Raw genomic sequence first — 23,118 nt, forward strand, 5'->3', positions numbered from 1 at the left:
TTTCACATTTTACTGCGAACTGCGGGGGCCAACTTCGTTTATGGAGGGGGAGGTACTGGCAGAGATAGACAAGTCTAGATACATACAGAACACAGTTCAACCTATGGAGGACAAACCCCTGAAGAAGGAGGTCGCATCAGCCCAGAGGTCACTCTTAGGGAAGCACCACTGAATGTCTTCGCTATTCTGCTCACAAGATGTGTTTCATCAAAACACGGGCCTCAGTTTTCTTATATGTGTGCCACCGTTCTCCCGGTCCCCTCCTTCCTTTTTTGTAGGTTCTAGTCTCCTGGGCCACACTTCATCTCCCAGGTCCATTTCTCAGGTTTCCTATATTGGGTAGAGGGAATTTTGCCTGGAGGTTTTTCCTTTCATCTGCCGGTCCACGGTTCCACGTGAGTTTCACTGAGCCTAAGAGAAATGGGGTTTGCTGAAGATTAAAACTGCTCTCAAATGCTCTCTGGTGGTATTTGGATTGATGGCTAAATGAGGAACAGATGAAGGCTTTGTTATTTATATGTGTGCCTTTTATATTCGGGATTGCGGGAGGAGGAGAGCAAGGGTAAGTGGCTGAGGCCCTGGAAGCGAGGCCCGTGGGGAGCCCGGAAGGCCAAGGGAGTTTGGAGAAAGGCTTTTCCTTCAGTTAGAGACCGAACGAAACTTGGCCTGTTATTAGCGATTGGGGTGGGGGACCAAGATCGGCAGATGATTCGTGATTCTAGAGGTGAAAAAGGCGTTGGGACAGAGGCTGAAGGTCAAACAAACAAACAAACAAACAAAACCCGCGGCCACAAGGCTTCCTCGCGGCAGGTCCCTTGGCTCCGCTGTCTGGGTCAGCCGCTACAGTCCTGGGCTTTCCGAGACTGTCCGGAGGGCCTTGGCAGCGGGCCGTGACCGCGAGCGCTGGCGACCCCAAGCCCGCCCCACCGCCCTTCACTGTTGATCTTGACCGTGCCGCGGCGCCTCTCCCGGCGTGGAGCACGCTCGCCATCTCCTGGGCATTCGGCGACATTGGCAGAGTTTGCCGTTCGGGTCCTCAGCCAGATGCTTTTTTTTTTTTCTTCTTTCCACGTTCCCAGTCATGCCTCCTTTCCTCCCCGCACCTTCCCTCCTGGTCTCCGGCTTGCTTGCCGCTTCAGCCACCAGGTTCTCGAAAAGAACGTTGCCTACCAGACCTCGAAAGTTATAAACTTGGGGGATGAAGTGGGTCTTCTTAAGAAGAAAAAGAGAGAGAGGGAGGGAGGGAGGGAGGGAGGGAGGGAGGGAGGGAGGGAGAGAGAGAGAGAGAGAGAGAGAGAGAGAGAGAGAGAGAGAGAGAGAGAGAGAGAGAGAGACTCCAGCTGTTCTTATCTTTCCGGGTTCACCACGTAGTCCCTTTATGTATTTAGTCCTGAGAGGCAAACAGAACTCGAGGACAGCCAGGGTCTAAAGTTACACTCTAAGGCCTGTAACTACCTAGGAATCTCTGTGCATGAGGCAGAGGCTCTGAGAGCTCTGGGTCGCCTAAAACCGAAATTTCAGGCCAAGGAATCTCGAGTAGAGAAAGGAGAATGCTTCAACAATGGAAGCTATCGGATATCTAAGGCCTGGGTTCCCCTGGCCCTCCAAAATTGGAGTTGAAACTTATGCCTTCTCCCACCTCCCGGGAAAGAACAGAGAGCGGGGTGCTTGTCCCAAGGGCTGAGAGGAGAAAACTCTGGTAGTGCCCCAGGAGCCCTAGACTCCCCCTCACCCCCCCCACCCCCCCCCCCCACCCCATCCCCGCGCGTGCCCCAGAGCCAGAGGAAGAGGCCGATTGCGTCCTGAGAGCCGCCCAATTGGTCGCCATAACTCACACAATAAAGTCTCAGCGAGGTGGTCAGCCTTGCCCTCCGGCGGCGCCTGTGTGGTCTCCTTGCCAGAGCTGGGGGCCTAACCAATTCCAGCTTGGCTCAGGGACCGTGGGTCCTGCTGCAGGGCTAGCGCGGGCGTCCATCCCACAGTCTCTTGGGGAGAAAAGCCTTAGTCCCTCTGGGCTACCCAGAAGGGCCTGCCTGGTTGGGGGGGGGGGGGCTAAGCATACTACTGCACCCAAGGAGCAGCTACTACGCTTCCTGCTTCCCTGTTTGCCCGGCCAGTGAACCCGCAGCCGCCCCGCGTGCCTGGAGTCACCGACACAAGGAACGCAGCTGGCTGGTTGTCTGGACATCCAGGACTTCTGGCTTATAAGGATTAGTCACCAAGGTGAATCCAGGAAATAAAAGGAATGTATCCTTTGCACAAGATTGGCTCCTGGAACTGCTGAATTACCTGAGGAGCCTGGATGACAACACTAAGAGCATACTTCCTGGGGACAAACACCCGGAATGGTGTGAGGAGTCCTTAGGTGTCACGCTTGCGCAGTGTGTGATGCTTTCTCCATTGTTTATCAACCTCTTGTATTGTCTGTGGCCTGGGACTCCAGGTTCAGGCAGTGAATGGGTCCTTGCTGCCAACTGCCTTGGGCAGAGGCCTTTCGTGAGGTTCTTTCTACAGAAGGGATTGGTCTCAGAGTGGCATTGCTGAGATCCAGGGGCAGTCGGTGGCCCTACCAGACCTTCTCCAGTCAAGCCCAGAGGTACCCTTGCTGGAAAATGTATGAATTGCAACTTAAAGTTGATAGAAGCAAGTTCGGCCCAGGCAGCGGGCGGGAAATGAGCTGGCAAAACCAATCCAGGTCAGGACAACTCCCAAGAGACACTTGGGCAAAGGTATCCCCACCCCGATGTCACCGGCTTCTGAACCGGTCCTGGAAGCTCTCAAGGGCTTCGCCTTCCCTCTACATGCTTTGGCTCTGCCGGCAGCCTAGCCTTCGCCGTCCAACTTTGCGGGTGTTATCATAATACCCTGAAGGGGGGGTGGGGACGGGTCGGGGGATGTAGGCGGTGCTGAAATGACCGGCTTTGAAGAACCTGCAGGCAAAGTTTCGTCCAATCCTCTGAGCCGGTCCTCTTATTCCGGGTTGTAACTAAATACTGTTGCGAGCACAGCCGAGGCCCTTTGTTGGAGATGTGTGAGCGCAGTCTCTACAGAGCTGGCTATGTGGGCTCGCTTCTGAATTTGCAGTCACCGGACTCTTTCTACTTTTCCAACCTGCGGCCCAATGGCAGCCAGTTGGCCGCGCTTCCCCCCATTTCGTACCCTCGCGGTGCGCTGCCCTGGGCCGCTACGCCTGCCTCGTGCACCCCTGCGCAGCCTGCCACCGCCTCTGCCTTTGGGGGCTTCTCCCAGCCCTACTTGACCGGCTCTGGGCCTCTTGGCCTGCAGTCCCCAGGCGCCAAGGACGGACCCGAAGAACAGGTCAAGTTCTATACGCCTGATGCTGCCCCCGGATCTGAGGAACGCAGCCGAACTAGGCCGCCCTTCGCCCCCGAGTCTAGCCTGGCTCACTCGGCTCTCAAAGGCACGAAGTATGACTACGCGGGTGTGGGCCGAGCCGTTCCAGGCTCTGCAACCCTGCTCCAGGGGGCCCCCTGCGCCTCCGGCTTCAAGGAAGACCCCAAAGGCCCGCTCAACTTGAACGTGACAGTACAAGTGGCCGGGGTGGCCTCTTGCCTGCGATCTTCGCTGCCCGACGGTAAACGGTGCCCACGCTCCCCGAGCCAGTCCGGGTGGGGACGGGAGGTGGGGTGCCAGGGACAGTTGTACAGGGAGGAGGAGAATCGCCAGCAGTGGTAAAAAAACCTCTTGGGGCGGGAAGTTGATCTGAGAGGGCTGACACGGGTCGGTCGGGAATCTGTTTCAGGCCTGCCGTGGGGGGCGGCCCCGGGGAGGGCCCGCAAGAAGAGGAAACCGTACACAAAGCAGCAGATTGCGGAGCTGGAGAACGAATTCCTGATCAATGAATTCATCAACCGGCAGAAGCGTAAGGAATTGTCGAACAGGCTAAACCTCAGCGACCAGCAGGTCAAAATCTGGTTCCAGAACCGGCGCATGAAGAAGAAGCGCGTGGTGCAGCGCGAGCAAGCCCTGGCGCTCTATTAGTTGCTCACGAGGCGGCGGCGGCGGTGCCAAGCCTGCCCTTTTGGACCTAGGCCTGGCCATGGAAGAGGTGCTGGGGCTGGGGATTTTCCTCCCGCTCCTCCGCTGGTCTTGGGTGCCCTCCGGCTCAGTCTGAAGCCCTGGAGCTAGGAGGCGATTTGGAGCTGAGGCCAGTGGGGGCCCCTTCGCTTCAGCTCTCTTTGAGACCCTCCTAAGAGGTGTTTGGGAATTGCAGTCCAATGGTGGCTTTATGCATTCAGCGTGGGGCTTGGGGTCACCTGCCCTTGTTGTCTGTGGTGTTTACATCCAGGGCTTACCAGTGAATCATTGTATTTGGGTTTTTCAGTTTCCAACCTGTTAGTTTTCTTTTTCTTTCTCTGTCCAGCTCTTTCTGCATTTAACAGGAGCTAGCTAGAGCTCGGAGTAGAAGAGCGTATAGGAAGGCCCTGAGATGCCATTGCAGTGGAAAAGGCTGAGGATAACTCCAGCGTCTTTGCAGCGGAGGCCTCTTGTGACAAAGCCAGGCTGTGCAGTCTCAAGGAAGGAAAGGGCCTGATATCACGACAGCCCCCATCTGCCCTGAAGGATTTGGGGGGTGGGGGGGGTACCTTGGAATCTCAGCTCTACGAAGGCTTCCCTGCTGGGTAGAATGTGCTGGAAGGTTTCCTCCTCGGAGATAGGAGAGAGAAATTGGGGTTCCAGAACAAATTACAATCTCCAGGCAAGACTGGCAGGATTCCCCTAACCCAACCTCATCTATCCCTGAGCCAAGACCATGCACTCTGTAACTGGAGCCCTAGGACTGAACTGTGGTGAGGGGAGCTGCTGGCCTGTTTTGAGGCTTGGCTGCACAGGGAAGAGGAGGGAGGGAGGGAGGAGGAGATTCCCTCCGCATGCTGCAACTATGACTTCCTTCTGGAATGGATGACAGTGTCCACATGTCTTTCTTGAATTACCTTAATGTCACCACAAGAAGAGAGAGAGGGGGGAAAAGCCTCCTTGTGAAGTCTGGGGGTGGGAGAAGAGACCTCAGATTCTCACTCAGCCTGTGGTTGCTGCTCTTGGAAGGCAGAAAGAATCAGGATTTCTCCTCCCAACCTCTCTACCACCCAGCAATTCCATCAAAGCTCAGTCAGTCACTGAACCCGTTCTCCGAGACACGTGTGGCCAGCTCTTGTAAAGCTTCTAAGGCCCTGAGTCCTGCCAGGTTTACCTTGAGGAACCTAGGTTTTCTGAATGGAAATTCTGATGGAATTGTTCTACATTTGTTACAGAATCCATCCAGCCTTATTCTCAGTGAACACAACCCGTCACACACACACACACACACACACACACACACACACACACACTTTGCCTCTTCTTTTGCGCTTTAGGCCCCACCCCCCACCCCCTAGCAAGATCCACAACATCCTAAAGGCTCGTGATTCCTCCCCAAAGTCCAATGGCTGTTCTTTAGTGCAGGTCCAGGATCTGGACCTCGAAGGCCATCTCACAAGGACCCTTGAGCCTCACCCCAACTGACCTCAGTTGGTGTTTTAAATAATATCATTTTTCTATGCTAACAGTTGCCGTGGACATTTTGTTCTGATTATGTAAAATAACATTTCCTTGTATATATTAGCTGCATAGTGAAAATAAATATCCAGGTCCCAGCCACGTTGTGAGGGGGCTGATGTTCATTTTAGAAGACGCTTTGGATTCTTTTGTAATGTTTTGCAGGCCTCCCAATTCGTTTTTGCCTTTCTCTGCTTGTTCTCTGGTGTTTGCTGTTCATTAAATGAGAAAATGGCTTCCGAGGCAGTCAGGAAACAGTTACAAAAAACTATGGACAGAATATGTGTGAAATATCCAAAGTGGGGAAGTCCTTGGGCAGATGTGAGTGTATCTCAAACACAAAGAAAACTCTGAGTTTGTAGATTGAGGATTCTCCATTTTGCCTAAATTCTCAAACCCGCGAAAGCTTGCTATTATTGGTGGGGGAAGGGGGAGAGTCAAGATTTGAGACTCCTCAGATTTCAAAACAAAACATCTCTCTGCCAAATTTTGGTCAGCCTTTTCAGGACCAAGCTACGTCCTAGAAAGATCCCCTAGGCAATTGCACCAGGAGTTCAGCAGGCTCCCTTGGGAATTCCACCCTATGCCTTTGGAGCCTGGAGCTCATTCAAGTAAAGCCAGGGCCTGCTTGATACTGATCCCTTTGAAAACCCGGGCTCCTAACTCATGGATGTAGAAACTAGCTTTTAATTTGAGGAAGAATAATAACCAAGACCAATGCATCTCTAATACTGAATAGTCAATGTTCCAATTCCCTTCCTGGGAAACAAATTTGATTTATACATAAAATATTTTTCAATTAAAAAATTTGCACACAACAATTGGAAGGTAAGAAAGAAGAAGGTCCTATAGATAGAAGGTTTCTGCATCTGAATGAGCAAGGAGAGAGTGGTACTGAGCCAGGTTTCTGGAGTCCAAGTCTGTATTGAGAGGTTTTTCTCCTCGAAAACAACCGAACAAAGGCAGACCTTAGTGCTGAGACCTTGAGTCCAGAGGGCTGAGAAAGGAAGAAGAAATCAGACTTACTCAGACCCAGGCCCTAAAACAAAACATGCAGGCTCATTTCCTAGATAGATACAACACTAAAGCATCACGTTTCTTCTCTGTAGTCTGGGATGGAGGAGAATATTCCCAGAGGCCAGCTCCAGAAGAAAATTAGCCTAAATATAAAATCTTATCTGTCAGTCCAGCGGTGTTTTCCAAAATGCATCCCCTTGACTGATCCACACAAATTCAAAGACCACGGATGTCTCCTTCCCTAGCTGAAGTACTGGCAGAAATTTGGAACCAGGATGAGAAACAAATGCCAGAAAAAAAAAAATGATACTGAAATCTGATTGCTCAACATTCCCTCATAGAAACATAAATGCTTCTTCTGAACCGCTGCAGTCCACGCGGCCTCTTGACCAAGAAAGAGGTTTTAAAATGAGAAAGAACGGTTTATTCTGCTGTTCAATCCGTTGATGGCCCTGAAAGCTGAAGGGGGGAAGCTTTTAAGGCCCCAGGGTTCTCCCCTTGGGAGGCAGGCTAGGGAGGCTTCCTGGACGCGAGCTAGTGGAGGAGAAATCCAGAATCGTTGTAAATATTCATGTCTGGTGGTGGGGGAGGGAGGTGTGCCCCATCACTGGCCTCTTTCAGCTGCGTCCACTCCCCTCCGTGGTGGTGGGGGGCACAGCACCCGTCCGATCGTCCTTGGACAAAGGTGATCTCCTCACATTTTTTGTTTTGTTTTGTTTTGTTTTCCAGTCTCTACTTAAGAAATCTTTTCCGAAGGCTCTGCGGGGAAGGGACTGGCTCTGGGTGTTCCCCCCACACACCACCACCTCCCCTGCTTTTCTCTTCTTTCGTTTCCTAAAAGAGCATAAATAATTAAAGTTTGGCAGGGAGGAAAAGCTTTCTTGCAGAACTGTAGTGGTAATAAATGAAATGACTCAGAATCCCTTTCCCAGTCAGCTTTTACGAGAGCCTGCCAGACAGTGTCTGTTCACGTTCTCCAGATACCAGGGGCGCCCTGACAAAGTTAAGGTCAAGTTAGTGTCTTATCTTGGGTGGCTCAAAATTACCGCAGCGCGTCTACGCGCTGCGCAGAAAGCTAGCGTTCTCGGAGCTGCTGGCCGAGCCCCGAAGGCCGTGTGTGCTCCCTGTGGTTCGGGTAGGACTCCGTAAGCAAGGATGAGGACACAACCCGGGTCTTCACGGTAGGTTCTCCGGCGAAACGCGCGGGTCCAACGGCTGTGGATGTTCCTGTTGTTGTTTTGTGTGTGTGTGTGTGTGTGTTTTCCGGGTGGGGACCAGGGCAGAGAGCTGGGGCCAAACAGCCAAGCAATCTGGGCCATGAATGAACGCTCTGGGTGCTGTGTGGGGGGCGACTTGCACGTTAAGGCGCGCGGAGGGGGGGTTGCATCGCCCCTTCCCCAATGCGCCAGCGCGCCGCTGCAGATGGCGCACCCTCCCCTGCCAAAGCTCGGCTCCCGCCGGAGCCGCCGTCGCCATGTCGTTGAACTTGAATGGTTCGTCCTCTCCATTTCCCTTTTCGGCGGCCAGCAGACTTCACTTTAGGGGTGACGGTGTGCCTTACAACCCACTCGGTGGGGTGAGCAGAGGGAGGTGCGGGAAATTTTTTGCATCCTAAGACGTGCAAAGATTGGGGGGGCCCCGCCGCTGCCTCCCGTCCTAAGCGACCCCAGGAACACTGTGCAGTGTCTGGGGAGCCATTTTAGGAGACAGATCCAGGGGCGTCGACCAGGAGTCAGAAAGGGAGAGACTTAGGACTAGGATGGAGATAGGAAGATAGATAAAAAATGCGGTATGGGGCGGGGGGGGGGTCTGGGCTAGGAGAATGGTGCCAGCAGGGACCTGGGTGGGGGTGGAAGATGCAGGGAGGGGTCACCTAGGATGCACAGCTGGGTGAGAGAAAGCTTGGTGAGCTCCAGTCATCACTGCCACAGACCTGTTGGCGCAATGTTGGGGGAAGGGGGGGGAAGCAGACGTGGGAGGGGGCGGAGGAAAGAGAGGAATGGAGAAGGAGGGAGGAGAAAAAGAGGAAGGGGCGACATCAGCTAGAAAATAGATATTCACTCAGACCACTCGCCTCTCCTCTGTCAGTCGGCTTGGTGCACAGAGAGCACTGGACCCGAACCGTAGCGGCCTGGGGAAGGGGAGGGCACCAGCACACAGCCAGAGCGGCCTAACCAGGGCATAGGGCCTCGACGCGGGGCTTTCCTGGGAAGAAGAATACTGAGAAGGGAGACAGGCTGCTGCCCTTGGTGTTGGGATTTGCATTTGGGGAGAGACTAGGGGCCCGGTAAGCTGGAGGTGGGAGTCCAGGCCTCTCCTGGACTCCAGGGCGCCCAGGGTTGCTGCAGCTGGAAGAGAGGGAGGCCTTGGAGCAAGTGGATGCGGGCCTGAAAAGTCTAGGTCGGAGCCAGGTGGTAGATTCCAGCGGGGAGGCAGAAGCTACAGAGAGCCCCTGGAGAGCCAACCGATCTCCACGGAAGTTGTGACCATCAAGCCCAGGGGCTCCAGAGAGTCTTGGGTGTACGGCACGAAATGCTCAGGCCTTAGCGGGGCTCCAACCCAGTGAAAGGTCTGAGGGACCTGAACACAGAAGAGGGTGAGGAAGGCTGAAACACCAAGGGTTTGTCTGTGGGCGGTGAGTAGGGCTCTTTGAGGGTAGGGGACTTCACTTTCTTTTGTTCATCAGACCCCCGAGCTTTAAGGAAAGCAAGGAAGCCGGGACCTCCGGGTGTCCACGTTGGCTCGGGGGAGAAAGCGAGAGAGAGAGAGAGAGAGAGAGAGAGAGAGAGAGAGAGAGAGAGAGAGAGAGAGAGAGAGAGAGAGAGAGAACAGTAAAAAAGGATGAGGGGACTGAGAAAGACTGGGGAAAGGAGAGAAAGCCAGTCCGAGACCGAGGCGATGAGAGGAATAAAGAGGAAGACAGGAGAGAGAAAGGCGACGAGTGAAGAGTAAGAAAGAAAGGAGGGATGGGGACCAGGCGAAAAATCTGGAAGAGAAAGGGCGGAGTGGGCACCGAGGCCCAGGCCAAGCCTAGCGCCCGAGAGGGGGTGGTTTTTCCAGGGTCTGCACTCCTGTCCCTGGTATCCGAACCCCAGAGAGTCAAATCGCTACCAGCCGGAACGCTCTCCGCAGAGAAATATGTAAATCAGGGCTCTCTGCGCCCTGGAGAGTGTCGCAATTACGCCCCTTGAACAAGAAGCAACAAGCTCCCAGCCGGTGAGCTACAGAGGGTGGCTGCGTCGCGGGGGAGGGAGCGGCTGCAGGAAAGGTGGGGTGGGGGTGGGAACCTCACACCCTCACACCTAGTCCCCTGTGCCAGGGCCGGGGCTCCCCCCCCCACCGCTCTCCGCTGCTCTCCCTTCCCCCTTCCTCCCCCTCCTTCTCCCTCCCTCCTCCTCCCCTCCGGCCTAGGTCCGGGTACTTAAAGCAGCGCGGGCGGGCTAAGGCGGGCGGGCGGCCCAGTCCGGTGGCGGCAGATGCACCCAGCGGTGGCAGCCGCCGGCGGCGCGCAGGTGACCGGCCTGCCGCGCAGCCTGGTCAGGGAGTGCCCTGGGAGAGCTGGCAGGCGCTGGAGACCGATCCGCCCCCAGCGTGCGCGCGTCTCGGCGCCAGGAGCCGTCCCGGGGCGTGTTGGCGAGCGCTGATATAGATATAAGGACATTTCTCTCCATGGCGTCACGTGACATAATTACCACCAGAATCAATCAAGATGAATTGCACGTCAGCGCCCGGTGGGGATTTTTGCTTAGTTGATCCTGGCCCAAGCCTCTTGTGCAATCGATGGCTCAGGTTGGAGGCGCGGGGAGCGGCCCGAGGCTCGCCGGCGTGCACGCCGCGCAGCCATGAACGACTTTGACGAGTGCGGCCCGAGCGCAGCCAGCATGTACCTGCCGGGCTGCGCCTACTACGTGGCCCCGTCGGACTTCGCCAGCAAGCCGTCGTTCCTCTCGCAGCCGTCCTCCTGCCAGATGACTTTCCCCTACTCGTCCAACCTGGCGCCGCACGTCCAGCCCGTGCGGGAGGTGGCCTTTCGCGACTACGCCGGCCTGGAGCGCGCCAAGTGGCCGTACCGTGGCGGCGGCGGTGGCGGCGCGGGGGGCGGCCCCGGCGGGGGCGGCCCCGGCGGGGGCGGCGGCGGCTCCGGGGGCTACGCTCCCTACTACGCCGCGGCGGCGGCGGCGGCGGCGGCGGCGGCAGCGGCGGAGGAAGCGGCCATGCAGCGGGATCTGCTCCCGCCGCGGCGGCCGCCGGCCAGACGTGCTCTTCAAGGCTCCCGAGCCGGTGTGTGGCGCTCCCGGGCCGCCGCACGGTCCCGCGGCCGCCGCCTCCAACTTCTACAGCGCCGTGGGTCGCAACGGCATCCTGCCCCAGGGCTTTGATCAGTTCTACGAGGCGGCGCCGGGACCCCCCTTCGCCGGCCCGCAGCCCCAGCCCGCGCCCGCGCCGCCGCAGCCCGAGGGCGCCGCTGACAAGGGCGACCCCAAGGCCGGGGCTGGTGGCGGCGGGGGCAGTCCCTGCGCCAAGGCGACTCCCGGCCCGGAGCCCAAGGGGGCGGCGGAAGGCGGCGGTGGCGAAGTCGAGGGCCCCCCGGGGGAGGCGGGGGCCGAGAAGAGCGGAGGCACAGGTAGGCGCCCGGCGCGGGCCTAGGGGCTGGCCCGGGGCGGTGGCGGGGGAGGGGGGTGCGGCGGGGACCTCCCTCTGCTTGAGCCGTTTTATGTGCTACTTTATAAGCATTCGAGGGGGTTTATACATCCTATAAGATTTCCCGGGTCGTTGTAAAGCGTGTTTATGATAGGAAACCAATTTAGGTGGGCTTAAGGTAGACTTCGAAGAGGACATTAATCGCTGTAGAGCGCTTTCCCCCTATTTGGGTGGGGGTGGGTGGGTTGGGGACCTTAGAGGAGAGAAGGACATTTGGAGCCAGTTGATGAGTGGGAACAGGGGAGTCCCCTGCCTTTCAGGGAGGGGTTAGGTGATCTTCGAACTGGACTTAATCCAAGTGTCTGGCTGACGCTCCGCTCTGAGTGGAGCAGATGCCCCTGGTGGGCGCGCTCCTGTCTCTTTTCCCTCCGGCTCCAGTTTAGAGCCTGTCTTGCCCTCTTTTCCTATCTCAGTGCCAGGCTGAAGTGTGTGTGTGTGTGTGTGTGTGTGTGTGTGTGTGTGTGTGTGTGTGGTGTGTGTGTGTGTGTGGTGTGTCCGGGTGTGAACACATGTCCACGCCCGCACTCTCCTGTGCCCGCCCATATATCATCCCCCACGACGCAGGCTGGGCCTTTCAACGGCGGCGGCAAGGGACGTCCCTAACCCGGCCTAGGCCTGGCCCTAGCTCAGTGGCCAGAGCGGGTGGGGGCCAGCAGCAGCCTCTCTCACCCCTTGGTCTCTTTGCCTTGCAGTGGCCCCCCAGAGGTCCCGGAAAAAGCGCTGCCCCTACACCAAGTACCAGATCCGCGAACTGGAACGCGAGTTTTTCTTTAATGTATACATAAACAAAGAGAAAAGACTCCAACTCTCGAGGATGCTCAACCTCACTGACCGGCAAGTCAAAATCTGGTTCCAGAATCGCAGGATGAAAGAAAAGAAACTGAACAGAGACCGTCTGCAGTATTTCACTGGAAATCCCTTATTTTGAGAGCTCCAGGAAGCGCCCCCTCCCCAGAGCCCCACTCACCCACCCTCCTCCCCACCAGCCTGCCCTCCGCGGGCCCAATGTCCTTGGGTTCAATGACGCCTCTTCTCTGTGGAACTTCACGATTCCTTCTGGCGGTCAACTCGGGACCTCCCAGCGACCACTGCAGCCTGAGGACGAGGCCGGGGACTTGGCCGAGCGGATCCTAATAAGGGGAAAATGGTAAATGCAATCGTCCCTTTACAATTTTACCGCCAATGTGCCGTTGTTGCTTGCCCCTCTCCGAGTCCTGGTGGACGCGGCAGGATCTGTAGGGAGCTAGGCCAAGGGGCTAGAAGGAGTCGGTGTTTTGTTTCGAGTTTAAGAAATCCCTTTCTTCCCCCTCAGTGAACACAGATTATTTAAACTCTGGGAAATGTACCTTTGGGCATGAGTCACTGTCTTTTTGTGTGTGAATAAATGGTTTCTAGCAAAATGGAGGTTACAGCTTCAATACACTGCATGGATTTTTACTGTTTGAAGAAGTTTAGTAGCTAATCAGGCTGTCATAGTGACCAGAACCCTGTTCCCCATGCAACTAAAAGCTCACGGGAGCACTTTTTAATCTCTTTGTAATAGGAGCTGTTCCTTCACACACACACACACACACACACACACACACACACACACACACACACCCTCTAGGCTACACTGGCTTTAAAAAATCATGTTGGTGTTGCATTTCTGAATGGGTGATGAGATCCAGCAATGCTGGTTGCCTTTTTTTCCAGACAAGGAGGTTCAAGCAGTAGGAGTCTAAAGAGCAAATTCTCACCCCACCCCCACCCCTTGGTCTAATGAACTTGGAATTTCTGGAAAGACAAAACAAAATTTAAAATTAATTAGAAGATCCAAATGATCTCTTAACAAGGTCAAGGAGCCAGAATTCCTTAACAGAAGAAGAAACCTCTATGTGAGGGGGAAGTTTTGTTCAAAGGGAAGTTAATAGGTACAGGAGACCATGGGGTCCTTCTGGTGTCATAGTGAGCATGAGGCAGGGAATGGAAGCCCTCCCCCACACACACTGGACTGAGGCCAGGGGCTGCTCAACTGCCTCTCACCACATTTATCGATTTAAGTTAAAGAATGTGGTGAGGGCTGCACAGCACTTTATGTCACAGGACCAAGCCAGGCTGTTTACAAAACCTTGAACTGTCTAGACAACACCATAAAAGGCTAAGTTCTAAACAGCTTAATTGGGTTATATTATACACCTTCTGGTGGGCCCGAAAGAGATTTCCGCAATGTGCAATAAACGGGAGACGTGAGAAAAGCGTCCCTCTCTCTGAAAAGAGTGAAGTGGATCTTATGACTCTTAACCTCTCAGAAACCCAAAGTCAAAATATAAATCCATACGATGCATGGCACCCCAGGCCTCACCTGAGGAAGTATGCTTTTTGAAATATAAATTTTTTTAATTGCTAAAGCTTTTGGGGGTAAAGAAAAACATAAGTGCATAAGTGTATGCCTTTGAACTTCCAAAATGTCAAGGTCATCACCTTTAACCTCTCTGAATAATTAGGCGCCTTAAAGTTCTTCTGTGATTTCCAACCACCACCCACTCTCATAATACATGCTTACACATCCAGACCCATGCACATATTTATGACCATATAGAATCATACTGGGGGTTCACCATAAATCTAAGAAAATTCCTAATTTCAAGATCAATAACCTTAATTTCCCTCCAAACATTGGAGTAATTCAATAGCAATTGACTTCTTAGGAAAAAAAATAAAAACACTTGTTAGATCAAAATGCCTATTAACTATTAGTAGAGCTAGGATTACTGAGAATTTTGGAGGCTCTTAGAGAGTTTCTCTCTGCTGTAAGGAAGAACTGCAGTCTTTAAAAAGGCATTTGAGAGAGTAAGTTCTCATCAGACTTACACCATCCCTAGCATTTGAAAGCAATTTGCCACCCTGCTAAATAAACTCTGGCACTTTCTAAGATATAGAACAAAATAAAATATATTTATATTGTTTTTTTAAACACATTTCTCAATCTTTGATAAAGGATGCAGTAGAAACAAATCAGACAATCAAATTATTTCTCTCAGACAAGGATTGTTTTGTTTAGAATCTGGGCACTGGTTTACATGTAAATGCCCTAATAGTATGATCTTCCTGGGAAATTAAAACTGGTTGGTTTCTTTCTCTCTTTATCTTTTTTCTTTTAACTGCGTCTAAATGAGCAAGCTGTATGCCAGCCAGCGTACTCCAGGCGAACGCCAGAAATACTATTTTCCGTTTGCAAGAACCGCTACAGCCACACGAGGGCGCGCTCACGTTCCAGAAACCTTATTTGACGAGAGGCTGCGGTACCTTATTTTTTCCAATACTAGATTCCAATAAGGGATCTTGGCCCACCCGTTAGAAACAGGCAGCAGTTAAGGTGTTTGCTGTCTCCTTGTTCTAAGCAGCCATGATTGTGAGAAGTTGTAGAGAGAAAGAGAAAAACAGGCAATCAGTCTTCTGAAACAGGGAATCCCCTAAACGTTGTCTCCTTAAAGATAAAGCCGCTGCAAAAAAAATAATTCCTTAGTATATAACCTGATGGTGCTGAGAAGCTATTTTAAAAAGACAAATATCTGTGGTTTGAAATACGTCACTGCCACTGCGAGTTAATTAAATTAGGGGAATATCTATTTTCATGTTGGTTTGAGTGTGGAGAGTGATGTAAGGTCCCTCCCGTCTCCCCAAAACCGCACGCGTCTTGTGAGCTTTCAAATGGCTGGGGTGATTAAAAGGCTTTTGTTTAAAACAGATTAGGGCGTTGGCAACTTAGATGAGTGTGTACTTATGGAAAAAAAAATGAAACTCCATGAGGACCGTGGGCGTCGTTCTGGGCTGAAGATTTCAGTCCATGCATGGCTTGGTGCTACCCCTGGCTACCCTAGGGGCAGAGAGGGCTTAGAAGCTGGGGTGCGGGTGCCAGACTGGACTGATGCGGTTAGTGGAGGTAGTAGACTCTTTGTGAGGACATTTGGATTTCAAAATGTTGTGAGTGGAAATGCATTTGAAGTAGCCTGGCTTTGTACTTGACGGAATCTGGGCCACCTTTCCTAGTTGCCCGCTGACCTTGAGGTGCGCAGTTTGCTTTGGGCGCTAGCTCCCACAAACAGTTAAAATCGCTCCTGAGATTCACTGGCCCTGAAAAGCCCCGGGCATTGGGAAATGTCTGTGTCCCTCCGCTTGCATCCTTGTCCAAAAGTGTGAAGACACGGGGCTCCCGGACGTGGGCGGCTCAAAGGGAGGATGGCGGATCCCTTTCACCCCCTAAGTTCCTGGAGAAGAGCCTGCAGCCCCCGGAATTTGCACTGACCTCTGCCTCCCCACCTCCATTCGCCGGACCTCAGGCTCCAGGGCCGGCCGGTCCGCTAGTTCTCCCGGCCTCCAGGAGCCGGCTTTGGCTTGCGGGAGGCTGGGGCGCCATGACTCCCCGGCTAGGCGCCAGCGAGAGGCGTGGGTGTTCCCCCGCGCGGATCCCCGGCTCCGCCTGTCTTGCTGCCAGTCGGGCTCAGCTCTTGTAAAGCGACCTTTCTTGGGGCCTAACCCGGGTTTCAGTTCTCGTGGGGTGAGACCTCCCTCCCCAAATGTCGTTGTGTTCCTTTGTAGGCGGCCCCATCGGCCGCGCATCTGGCTGTGCGGGGCCCCTTGGCCTTGGCTGGCGGCCGCCACGGCGGACCACGGCTGCTGAGCGGTCTGCAGGGTCAGCCCAGCCGGCTGCGCCTGCCCACCGTGGGCCTGATGCAGGCCAGGGGATGGGATCGGGAACTTCGGGGGCTGAAAATCTCCCCATCTCGAGCCGGCTAGGGTGCGTAAGGCTCCTTGACGGCGGCCACGGATCGATCCAGAGGCGCCAAGTTCTCGGATTCCGAAGTAGGAGCCTTTGTGTCTGTTTAGAAAGAGGCTCGGCCCTCCTCGATCCCTTTCACTCATCTCTGTAGACCCCTGACGGAGCCGGTGGTAGTCTCCCAATTGCCCCCGCGATTTCTTTTCCCCTTGGTGCAACAGTACACAGTGCAACCCAGAGGGGCGCCCTGGGGAGGCAGCTTTTAAATTTGTCCCTACCCATCCTATCTCCAAGGAGTGACAGAATCCAGAGGCGGCTCATAGCTCTAAGTCAGGGAGACTCTAGGAGCCCATAGGTCCCCTTAGGCCCAGAGCCTCCACCCCATCCTTCCAAAGAAGACAAGAGAGTGCAGATGCAAGCCACTTCATTACTATTATGATTACAAATGCTAATTTCTTGCTAAGGCGACCTTTTAAATTTTCTCTAGAAAGAACTATGCCAGGGAGACAGGCGTCTTGGTACAAATAAGGGTATCCATCTCCTTTACGATGCAATATTGACTTATTATTAAAACTAATTGCTGTAAATGATCTAAAGATAATTTTTAAAAAAACACCAGCCACTACATTAAACACTAAGCAAAATAAAAGCTGGCCTTTAAGCTACTGCATTTTTACTTTGCTTGCTTCGTATCAGCTCTAAGGTCTTAAGGCACATTCTCTGTCCTCTCTTACAGTATTTTCATTTTGCTCAAGTTTTAAAATTCTGTAAGTCTAACATATTGACAATTTTGGCCGCGAGAACTCAATCTGAAGGCAGAAATTCGAAAGAGAAAAAAAATAGAATTTTGTGAGAAATAGATTCCATTTTTAAATTGACATGCACAATTTTTTTTCTGCCTTTGAGTGAAGATCCATTTAAACCCTAATTCAATACGAGATGACTTTGAGCTTGAAGCGATAAGGCACTGAAATAGAAAGACCCACACACAGAGAAGGCAGAGCTGTCTCTCCAACTTCACTGAAGACTTACCAGCCCAGTAAGGAATTGCTTGTTTTTAGACTGGGTGTTTTCTTCGTGTATAAATAAAGATTATGAAAGGGCATTTGATGGGCATAAAATTCCTGATTAGATTGAACAGCCCTTCCTTGCTTAGGATTAGGAAAATTGGGCAGTGGAATTCTGGGCAGCTCTCCTGGCCGAGATACAAGGCAACACAATGCTAAAGCGCCAAGCTGGCGTCAGGGCGCCTGCCGAGACCGGTGCAGCGGGCACTTTGTCCGGCCCTGGGCACATTTAGCTGTAACTCCGAATTTGATCCCCACAATGTGAAAAGGGAAAATTTGAGGTGCTAATCAGTGGCTTGTTAGGTTTGATCGGGATCTTAGCAACCTGGAGGCAAAAGTGTTTTGTTTTGTTTTTTTCCCCCAATGCTTTACTTAACACCTCACACCCCCTCCCCAGCTTCAAAATAGCCAGCCCTGTGGAAAGGTAATGTTTAAGTCTCCGGCTTCACCACCGGGGTGCAGCAGCCAGAGCAGTGAGAGGCGCCAGGCTTTTAACCTGACAATGATGTTGTATTTGAACAGCTGCGTAAAGGTTTAAAAGGTCTGTCTCATTGCCACCGTGGAGTTTTTTAAAAGGGGTTATTGTTTGGGCGAGGGCACTGAGAGGGGACTAGCCAATCGGTCCCAAGGCCGAAAATAACGTTCAACGCCTGTTTTCACCAGGCCAGGAGAAATTCCTTTAGGGGAGGGAGGGGGACAAAGGACTTTTGGGGGGAATTGAAATGTTTTTGTGAAGGAGCAACTAGGTCCCCCAGATCGCTGAGGCTCTTTAAGGAGCATTGAACCCCAAGGAAATGTTCTGTTGAGGCGGAAACCAGTTTTATCCACAAGTTCAGTCTCTGGGCCTGAAATCCAAGGCCAGCCCATTCCTGAGTGAGTGTGGAAGAGAACACAGTTGTCTCCTCCGACTGAGAACTGGTTCACGGTCAGTTTCCGGGTCCGTTTTACTTTCTTGACCGCCAGGGAAGGGGCCCGGAAGGCCGAAGGACGGCTCCCACACACAGGCAGGGCCCCTGGTCCAGGGCAAGTCTTTGGAAATCAAGGTTAAAGCTCCCCGCTGCTGTCCTAAAACCCCGGCTTCCGCAGGGCGGCTCGCCTGCCTGCAACCAGAGAAGGAGGAGGAAGTTGTTCAAGTTTCTCATAAAACTCTGAGTTTCCATGGTGGTGGTGGCAGTGGTTGCTCTTTAATGAGCTGGACCACAACCCCAGACCATATCCTCTTTATAAAACTTTCCCTCACCAAAGGAAACGGAAGACTAAGATTCTCCCATCTCGTTCCCCTTCTTGCCCAAACAAAACCTTGTCAAAGAATTTTAGGGATTGTCCAAAACTATAAAATTTAACTTGTGACAAAAGTATAGCTTTTAATATTTGACGATTTGTGTTAAAACAAAAATTGACCTTCTTGGTTAGTAGCGAAGGGGAAAAATCAATAGTATAATTTTCAATAATTCATAAAGCGAACGCCATTATGCTAAATCTTAACTATTAATCTTATCCTTTACAAAGTCTCGATTGATTTGTTAATAAAATATCTTCCCGTTTGTGGCAACAGCGGGTATAACTCTTTAAAAACCTTCAGAAGCAAGAAAATTACCAAGTAGCCCAAGAATGTAGATGAGAATTTTATTGATCGCCCTGATTCTTCTTAATATGTATTAATAAATTCCACAACCTTTTGTACCTTGCACTTGTCAGAAACCAATGCTTTTACAAAATCCATAAAAGGAAAACATATTTTTCTTTGCAGAAGACTCAAATGACACCATCTCTGCTTTGCTCTCTCTGCGCTCTGGCCCGGTTTTCTAAAACTTGTGGAGTCCGAGGGTCAGAGTTTTCCCCTTTCTTTTGAAAAAATATTTTCTTTTGCCCTTCCTTCCTCTCTGCCTTGTATTACGAGGGAAAGGAAACCTCGGTTTAGCTGTCTCTGGGAGCCCGAGGGACGCTTTCCAGGATAGGGAATGGCTGGCGAAGGATTATCACCAAGCTAGAAGCTCCCAGCGGCCGGCCCCTCAAAGGTCAGGGTGTGGTTACTCTGAGAGTCTAGGCTCCAGGAGCTCGAGGGTGCCCAGGGGCCCCGAGTCCGGGCCAAAGGATCGAAGGAGAGGGTAACTACGGGCTGGAACCATCCTCCGGGCTCCGGATCGGCCCAGCTGCGTGGCCTCTCGACCTTCGCGGCCTTTTCCCGCTAGTGCTTACCGCGACACCTTGGTCGTATGTTTGCAGCGGAGAGTTTTTCCTCTTTGGACCCCTAGGGAGGGACGTTTCAGAACCAGAGGAATCGGACTCACCTTCCCAGCTGCCCAGTACTAAATTAACCAGCCCGCGCCCCTACCCCTTGCTCGGAACCGGCCCTCTTGGGCGCGTTCTGCCTGGGTGTGTGCAGGGAAAACAGTTCGGTGAGCAGGCGCCCCCCGCGCTCTGACTTCCCTCAGCGCGCGTGTCCTCCCGGAGGCCCCTCGGATCAAGCCTTTCCTTCCGCCGGCGGGGCCCGGTGGCCGGGTAGGGGACTCGGGTGGGGGCAGGCAGGCCGGCCAAACAAGCCCCGGGAGACCGGCTGGCTGGCCAGCAGCAGAGCTCTGGGCCGGTTGTTTCCAGCGCGCACTATCACCGGCGCTTAGTAGATGTCGCTGTTGTCCGTGCTTACGCGGCCGGCCGGCCGGGCTCTGGAACACGTGACCTGCAAGGAGGCTGCGGCTCAAGGCCATTTTCAAATCTCATTGGCTTGGTTGTCATGTGGTCGGCAGAGGCATCCACAATTACACCGGGAATGTTTTCCTAGAGATGTCAGCCTACAAAGGACACAATCTCTCTTCTTCAAATTCCTCCCCAAAATGTCCTTTCCCAACAGCTCTCCTGCTGCTAATACTTTTTTAGTAGATTCCTTGATCAGTGCCTGCAGGAGTGACAGTTTTTATTCGAGCAGCGCCAGCATGTACATGCCACCACCTAGCGCAGACATGGGGACCTATGGAATGCAAACCTGTGGACTGCTCCCGTCTCTGGCCAAAAGAGAAGTGAACCACCAAAATATGGGTATGAATGTGCATCCTTATATACCTCAAGTAGACAGTTGGACAGACCCGAACAGATCCTGTCGGATAGAGCAACCTGTTACACAGCAGGTCCCCACTTGCTCATTCACCGCCAACATTAAAGAAGAATCCAATTGCTGCATGTATTCTGATAAGCGCAACAAACTCATTTCTGCCGAGGTCCCTTCGTACCAGAGGCTGGTCCCTGAGTCCTGTCCCGTTGAGAACCCCGAGGTTCCTGTCCCTGGATATTTTAGACTGAGTCAGACCTACGCCACCGGGAAAACCCAAGAGTACAATAACAGCCCCGAAGGCAGCTCCACTGTCATGCTCCAGCTCAACCCTCGTGGCGCGGCCAAGCCGCAGCTCTCGGCTGCCCAGCTGCAGATGGAGAAGAAGATGAACGAAACCGCGAGCGGCCAGGAGCCCACCAAAGTCTCCCAAGTGGAGAGCCCCGAGGCCAAAGGCGGCCTTCCAGAAGAGAGGAGCTGCCTGGCTGAGGTCTCCGTGTCCAGTCCCGAAGTGCAGGAGAAGGAAAGCAAAGGTCGGTATGAGCAGAGTTGCCACCCCAACGGGGCGCGCAATCCGGTAAACCCTCGGAAAGGGAGCGCTCGCTCGGGTGCCCAAAGCCGAGCCCAGGCAGCGGAGCCCAGCGGCCCGACTGGCAGGTGCTGCTCCACCCCGGCTTTTAGAGGGGAGATCTCAGCCTCGAGATGGTCCCCGATTCTCCCCCCGCTGCTCTGGCCCTCCCGGCCAGTCCTGGCCCCACGCTGATGGCGCCTGGGCAGAGGAAAGGCTTGCCGGGTTTATCTGTCCACAGCCAGACCTGAAATGCAACAAAAGAGCTAAAAGGAGACCAGCGGCTTGTAAACAGGGCTCCAGTGGCCCCTTTCCTTTGGCTCAGATTTGCAGCCCCCGTTTTTTGCCTTGCACCCAGGGATCATTTTAAGGTGGCCTAAGACATCGTGTTTGTGTTCAAGGGTTTGCACCCCGCATCCTGCGATCTCAGAAGGGAAGGAAATGGTTTGGCCGCTTGGTGCTTGGGTGGAGAAAGCAGAGGACTTCTTGCCTTTGCTGGGCTAGGTAACCTTGGCTTTGTCTGGGGAAAGTGCCGCAGGCTTTGCAACCTTATACAAAGAGGGCAAAAGCGGAAGAGGGGGAGAATGGATTTGCATTGCCCACTTGGGGCTGGGATAAGGCAAAGAACCAGGGGTATGGGTTTCTAAAGAAGGGATCGTGCCCACCCCCATGCATGCTGCGGTCTGTCCCCCAGTGTCTACCGGTGGGCCCCAGGGTTACATTTCTGGAGGAATGCTTTTGTGTGAGGGCAAGGAAACATTTTTTTAAATCGAAGGAATTCTGGGGGGACTGTAACAATGCCCAGGCAGGGTGGAGAAGGCATTCTTGTTTGTTTATTTCTTGAAAGAGTCTGGGTCCCTGTAAACCTGGTTGTGGGGCTCCCTGTCTGCCCAGGAGAGGTGGGTAAGCAGCGGCCGACTTGGGGCCCTAGGGCAGCAGGGAGATTGGTAAACCTCAAGCTGTGGCTCCTGTTCCTGTCCTGTCAGGGGCTGACCACTTAGAATGTTGCTGGGGAAAATCTGTGAACTTTACTATTATAGTAACGTTTTGTGAAAGCCAGAAAGTTGTGTAGCAGAGAGAGAGAGAGAGAGAGAGAGAGAGAGAGAGAGAGAGAGAGAGAGAGAGAGAGAGAGAGAAGCCAACCTCTGGTACAGACTACCCTTCCATTGTATTACTTAAGTATTTAGTTCTCATTTGCTATCAATTTAAAATCCCCTTCATGCCCCACCTTTGTGAGTAATGTTTAATACCATGGTGCATTGTCCAAAGCAGTCTGTCTGCCTGCAGGGTCATGGCCAAGGGTATATTTGAATGGACTGAGAGAAAAAAAAATTCTTGATTTCTTTTCTTCTCCCTTTAATTTTGTTAGAGGAAATCAAGTCTGATACTCCAACCAGCAATTGGCTCACTGCAAAGAGTGGCAGAAAGAAGAGGTGCCCTTACACTAAGCACCAAACGCTGGAATTAGAAAAAGAGTTCTTGTTCAATATGTACCTCACCCGCGAGCGCCGCCTAGAGATCAGTAAGAGCGTTAACCTCACCGACAGGCAGGTCAAGATTTGGTTTCAAAACCGCCGAATGAAACTCAAGAAGATGAGCCGAGAGAATCGAATCCGAGAACTGACCGCCAACCTCACCTTTTCTTAGGTCTGAGGCCCCATGTGAGGCCAGGATCCGAGAGGGGGCACCGTGTTCCAGGCCTGAGTGCTGGAGGACTGGGAAGGCGGAAACAAAACCTTCATGGCTCTTTTTTGTTTTGTTTTGTTTTGTTCTGTTCTGTTTTCCTGCTAGAATGTGACTTTGGGGTCATTCTGTTCGTGCTGCAAGTGATCTGTAATCCCTATGAGTATATATATATATATATATTAAAAAACTTAGCACGTGTAATTTATTTTTCCATCGTAATGCAGGGTAACTATTACTGCGCATTTTCATTTGGGTCTTAACTTATTGGAACTGTAGAACATCCATCCGACCATCCACTCATCCACCCATCTATCCAACCAGCAATGTGACTTTTCCACGGTTTTCCTCACATAAAAGTTCTCTGTGTGTGGGTTAGCCCATGAACTCATGTCATCTTGAAAGCATCCAGTACTTTTAAAAAAAAAATTGCATATATATTTCAAACGAATAAGAAAACCCACAAGCTTTGGGGGGGGAGGGGGACTTTAAAAAGCACATTACAATGTATCTTTTCACAAATGAACTTAGCAATTGTCCTTGGTGAAATGGAGTGTTGATGACGTATGCCTTGTAGCCTTTTCCTTGTGGTGCATCTGTGGTTTGGTAGAAGTACAACAGCAACCCGTGCTGTGCTCTCTGTGCATGTTCTGACCGCATGTATAATGCAATAAACTCTGGAAATGAGTTTGTTCCCTCTGCTTTCTGAAATGGAAATCCG

General features: G+C 52.7%; 3 protein-coding genes across 3 annotated transcripts; all 3 read left to right on the forward strand.

The window, feature by feature from the left end:
* Positions 1-2,967: 2,967 nt before the first annotated feature.
* On the forward strand, positions 2,968-6,181 carry Hoxd12 (homeobox D12). Its single transcript, XM_028880581.2, has 2 exons — positions 2,968-3,595; positions 3,764-6,181. Exons 1-2 carry the CDS (start codon positions 3,028-3,030, stop codon positions 4,000-4,002), a joined length of 807 nt encoding a protein of 268 aa, XP_028736414.1. The 5' UTR covers positions 2,968-3,027; the 3' UTR covers positions 4,003-6,181.
* Positions 6,182-8,585: 2,404 nt separating this feature from the next.
* Positions 8,586-12,678, forward strand: Hoxd11 (homeobox D11). The gene is given in 3 exon segments (XM_028880580.2): positions 8,586-10,811; positions 10,813-11,197; positions 11,967-12,678. Coding segments are annotated over 3 exon segments (1,017 nt in total). The 5' UTR covers positions 8,586-10,415; the 3' UTR covers positions 12,203-12,678.
* A 3,314-nt stretch (positions 12,679-15,992) lies between these two features.
* Positions 15,993-23,084, forward strand: Hoxd10 (homeobox D10). Its single transcript, XM_028880579.2, has 2 exons — positions 15,993-20,679; positions 22,084-23,084. Exons 1-2 carry the CDS (start codon positions 19,725-19,727, stop codon positions 22,359-22,361), a joined length of 1,233 nt encoding a protein of 410 aa, XP_028736412.2. The 5' UTR covers positions 15,993-19,724; the 3' UTR covers positions 22,362-23,084.
* The last annotated feature ends 34 nt before the right edge of the window (positions 23,085-23,118 follow it).

The sequence above is a fragment of the Peromyscus leucopus genome, chromosome 4 (assembly GCF_004664715.2).
Source record: "Peromyscus leucopus breed LL Stock chromosome 4, UCI_PerLeu_2.1, whole genome shotgun sequence".
NCBI lineage: Eukaryota > Metazoa > Chordata > Mammalia > Rodentia > Cricetidae > Peromyscus > Peromyscus leucopus.

Bases quoted from the DNA above. Each gene is read 5' to 3' on its own strand.
- Hoxd12 (XM_028880581.2), top strand. From the start codon at position 3,028: ATGTGTGAGCGCAGTCTCTACAGAGCTGGCTATGTGGGCTCGCTTCTG. The intron at 3,596-3,763 runs GTAAACGGTGCC...AATCTGTTTCAG, and splicing joins GCGATCTTCGCTGCCCGACG to GCCTGCCGTGGGGGGCGGCC.
- Hoxd10 (XM_028880579.2), top strand. From the start codon at position 19,725: ATGTCGCTGTTGTCCGTGCTTACGCGGCCGGCCGGCCGGGCTCTGGAA. The intron at 20,680-22,083 runs GTCGGTATGAGC...TAATTTTGTTAG, and splicing joins GCAGGAGAAGGAAAGCAAAG to AGGAAATCAAGTCTGATACT.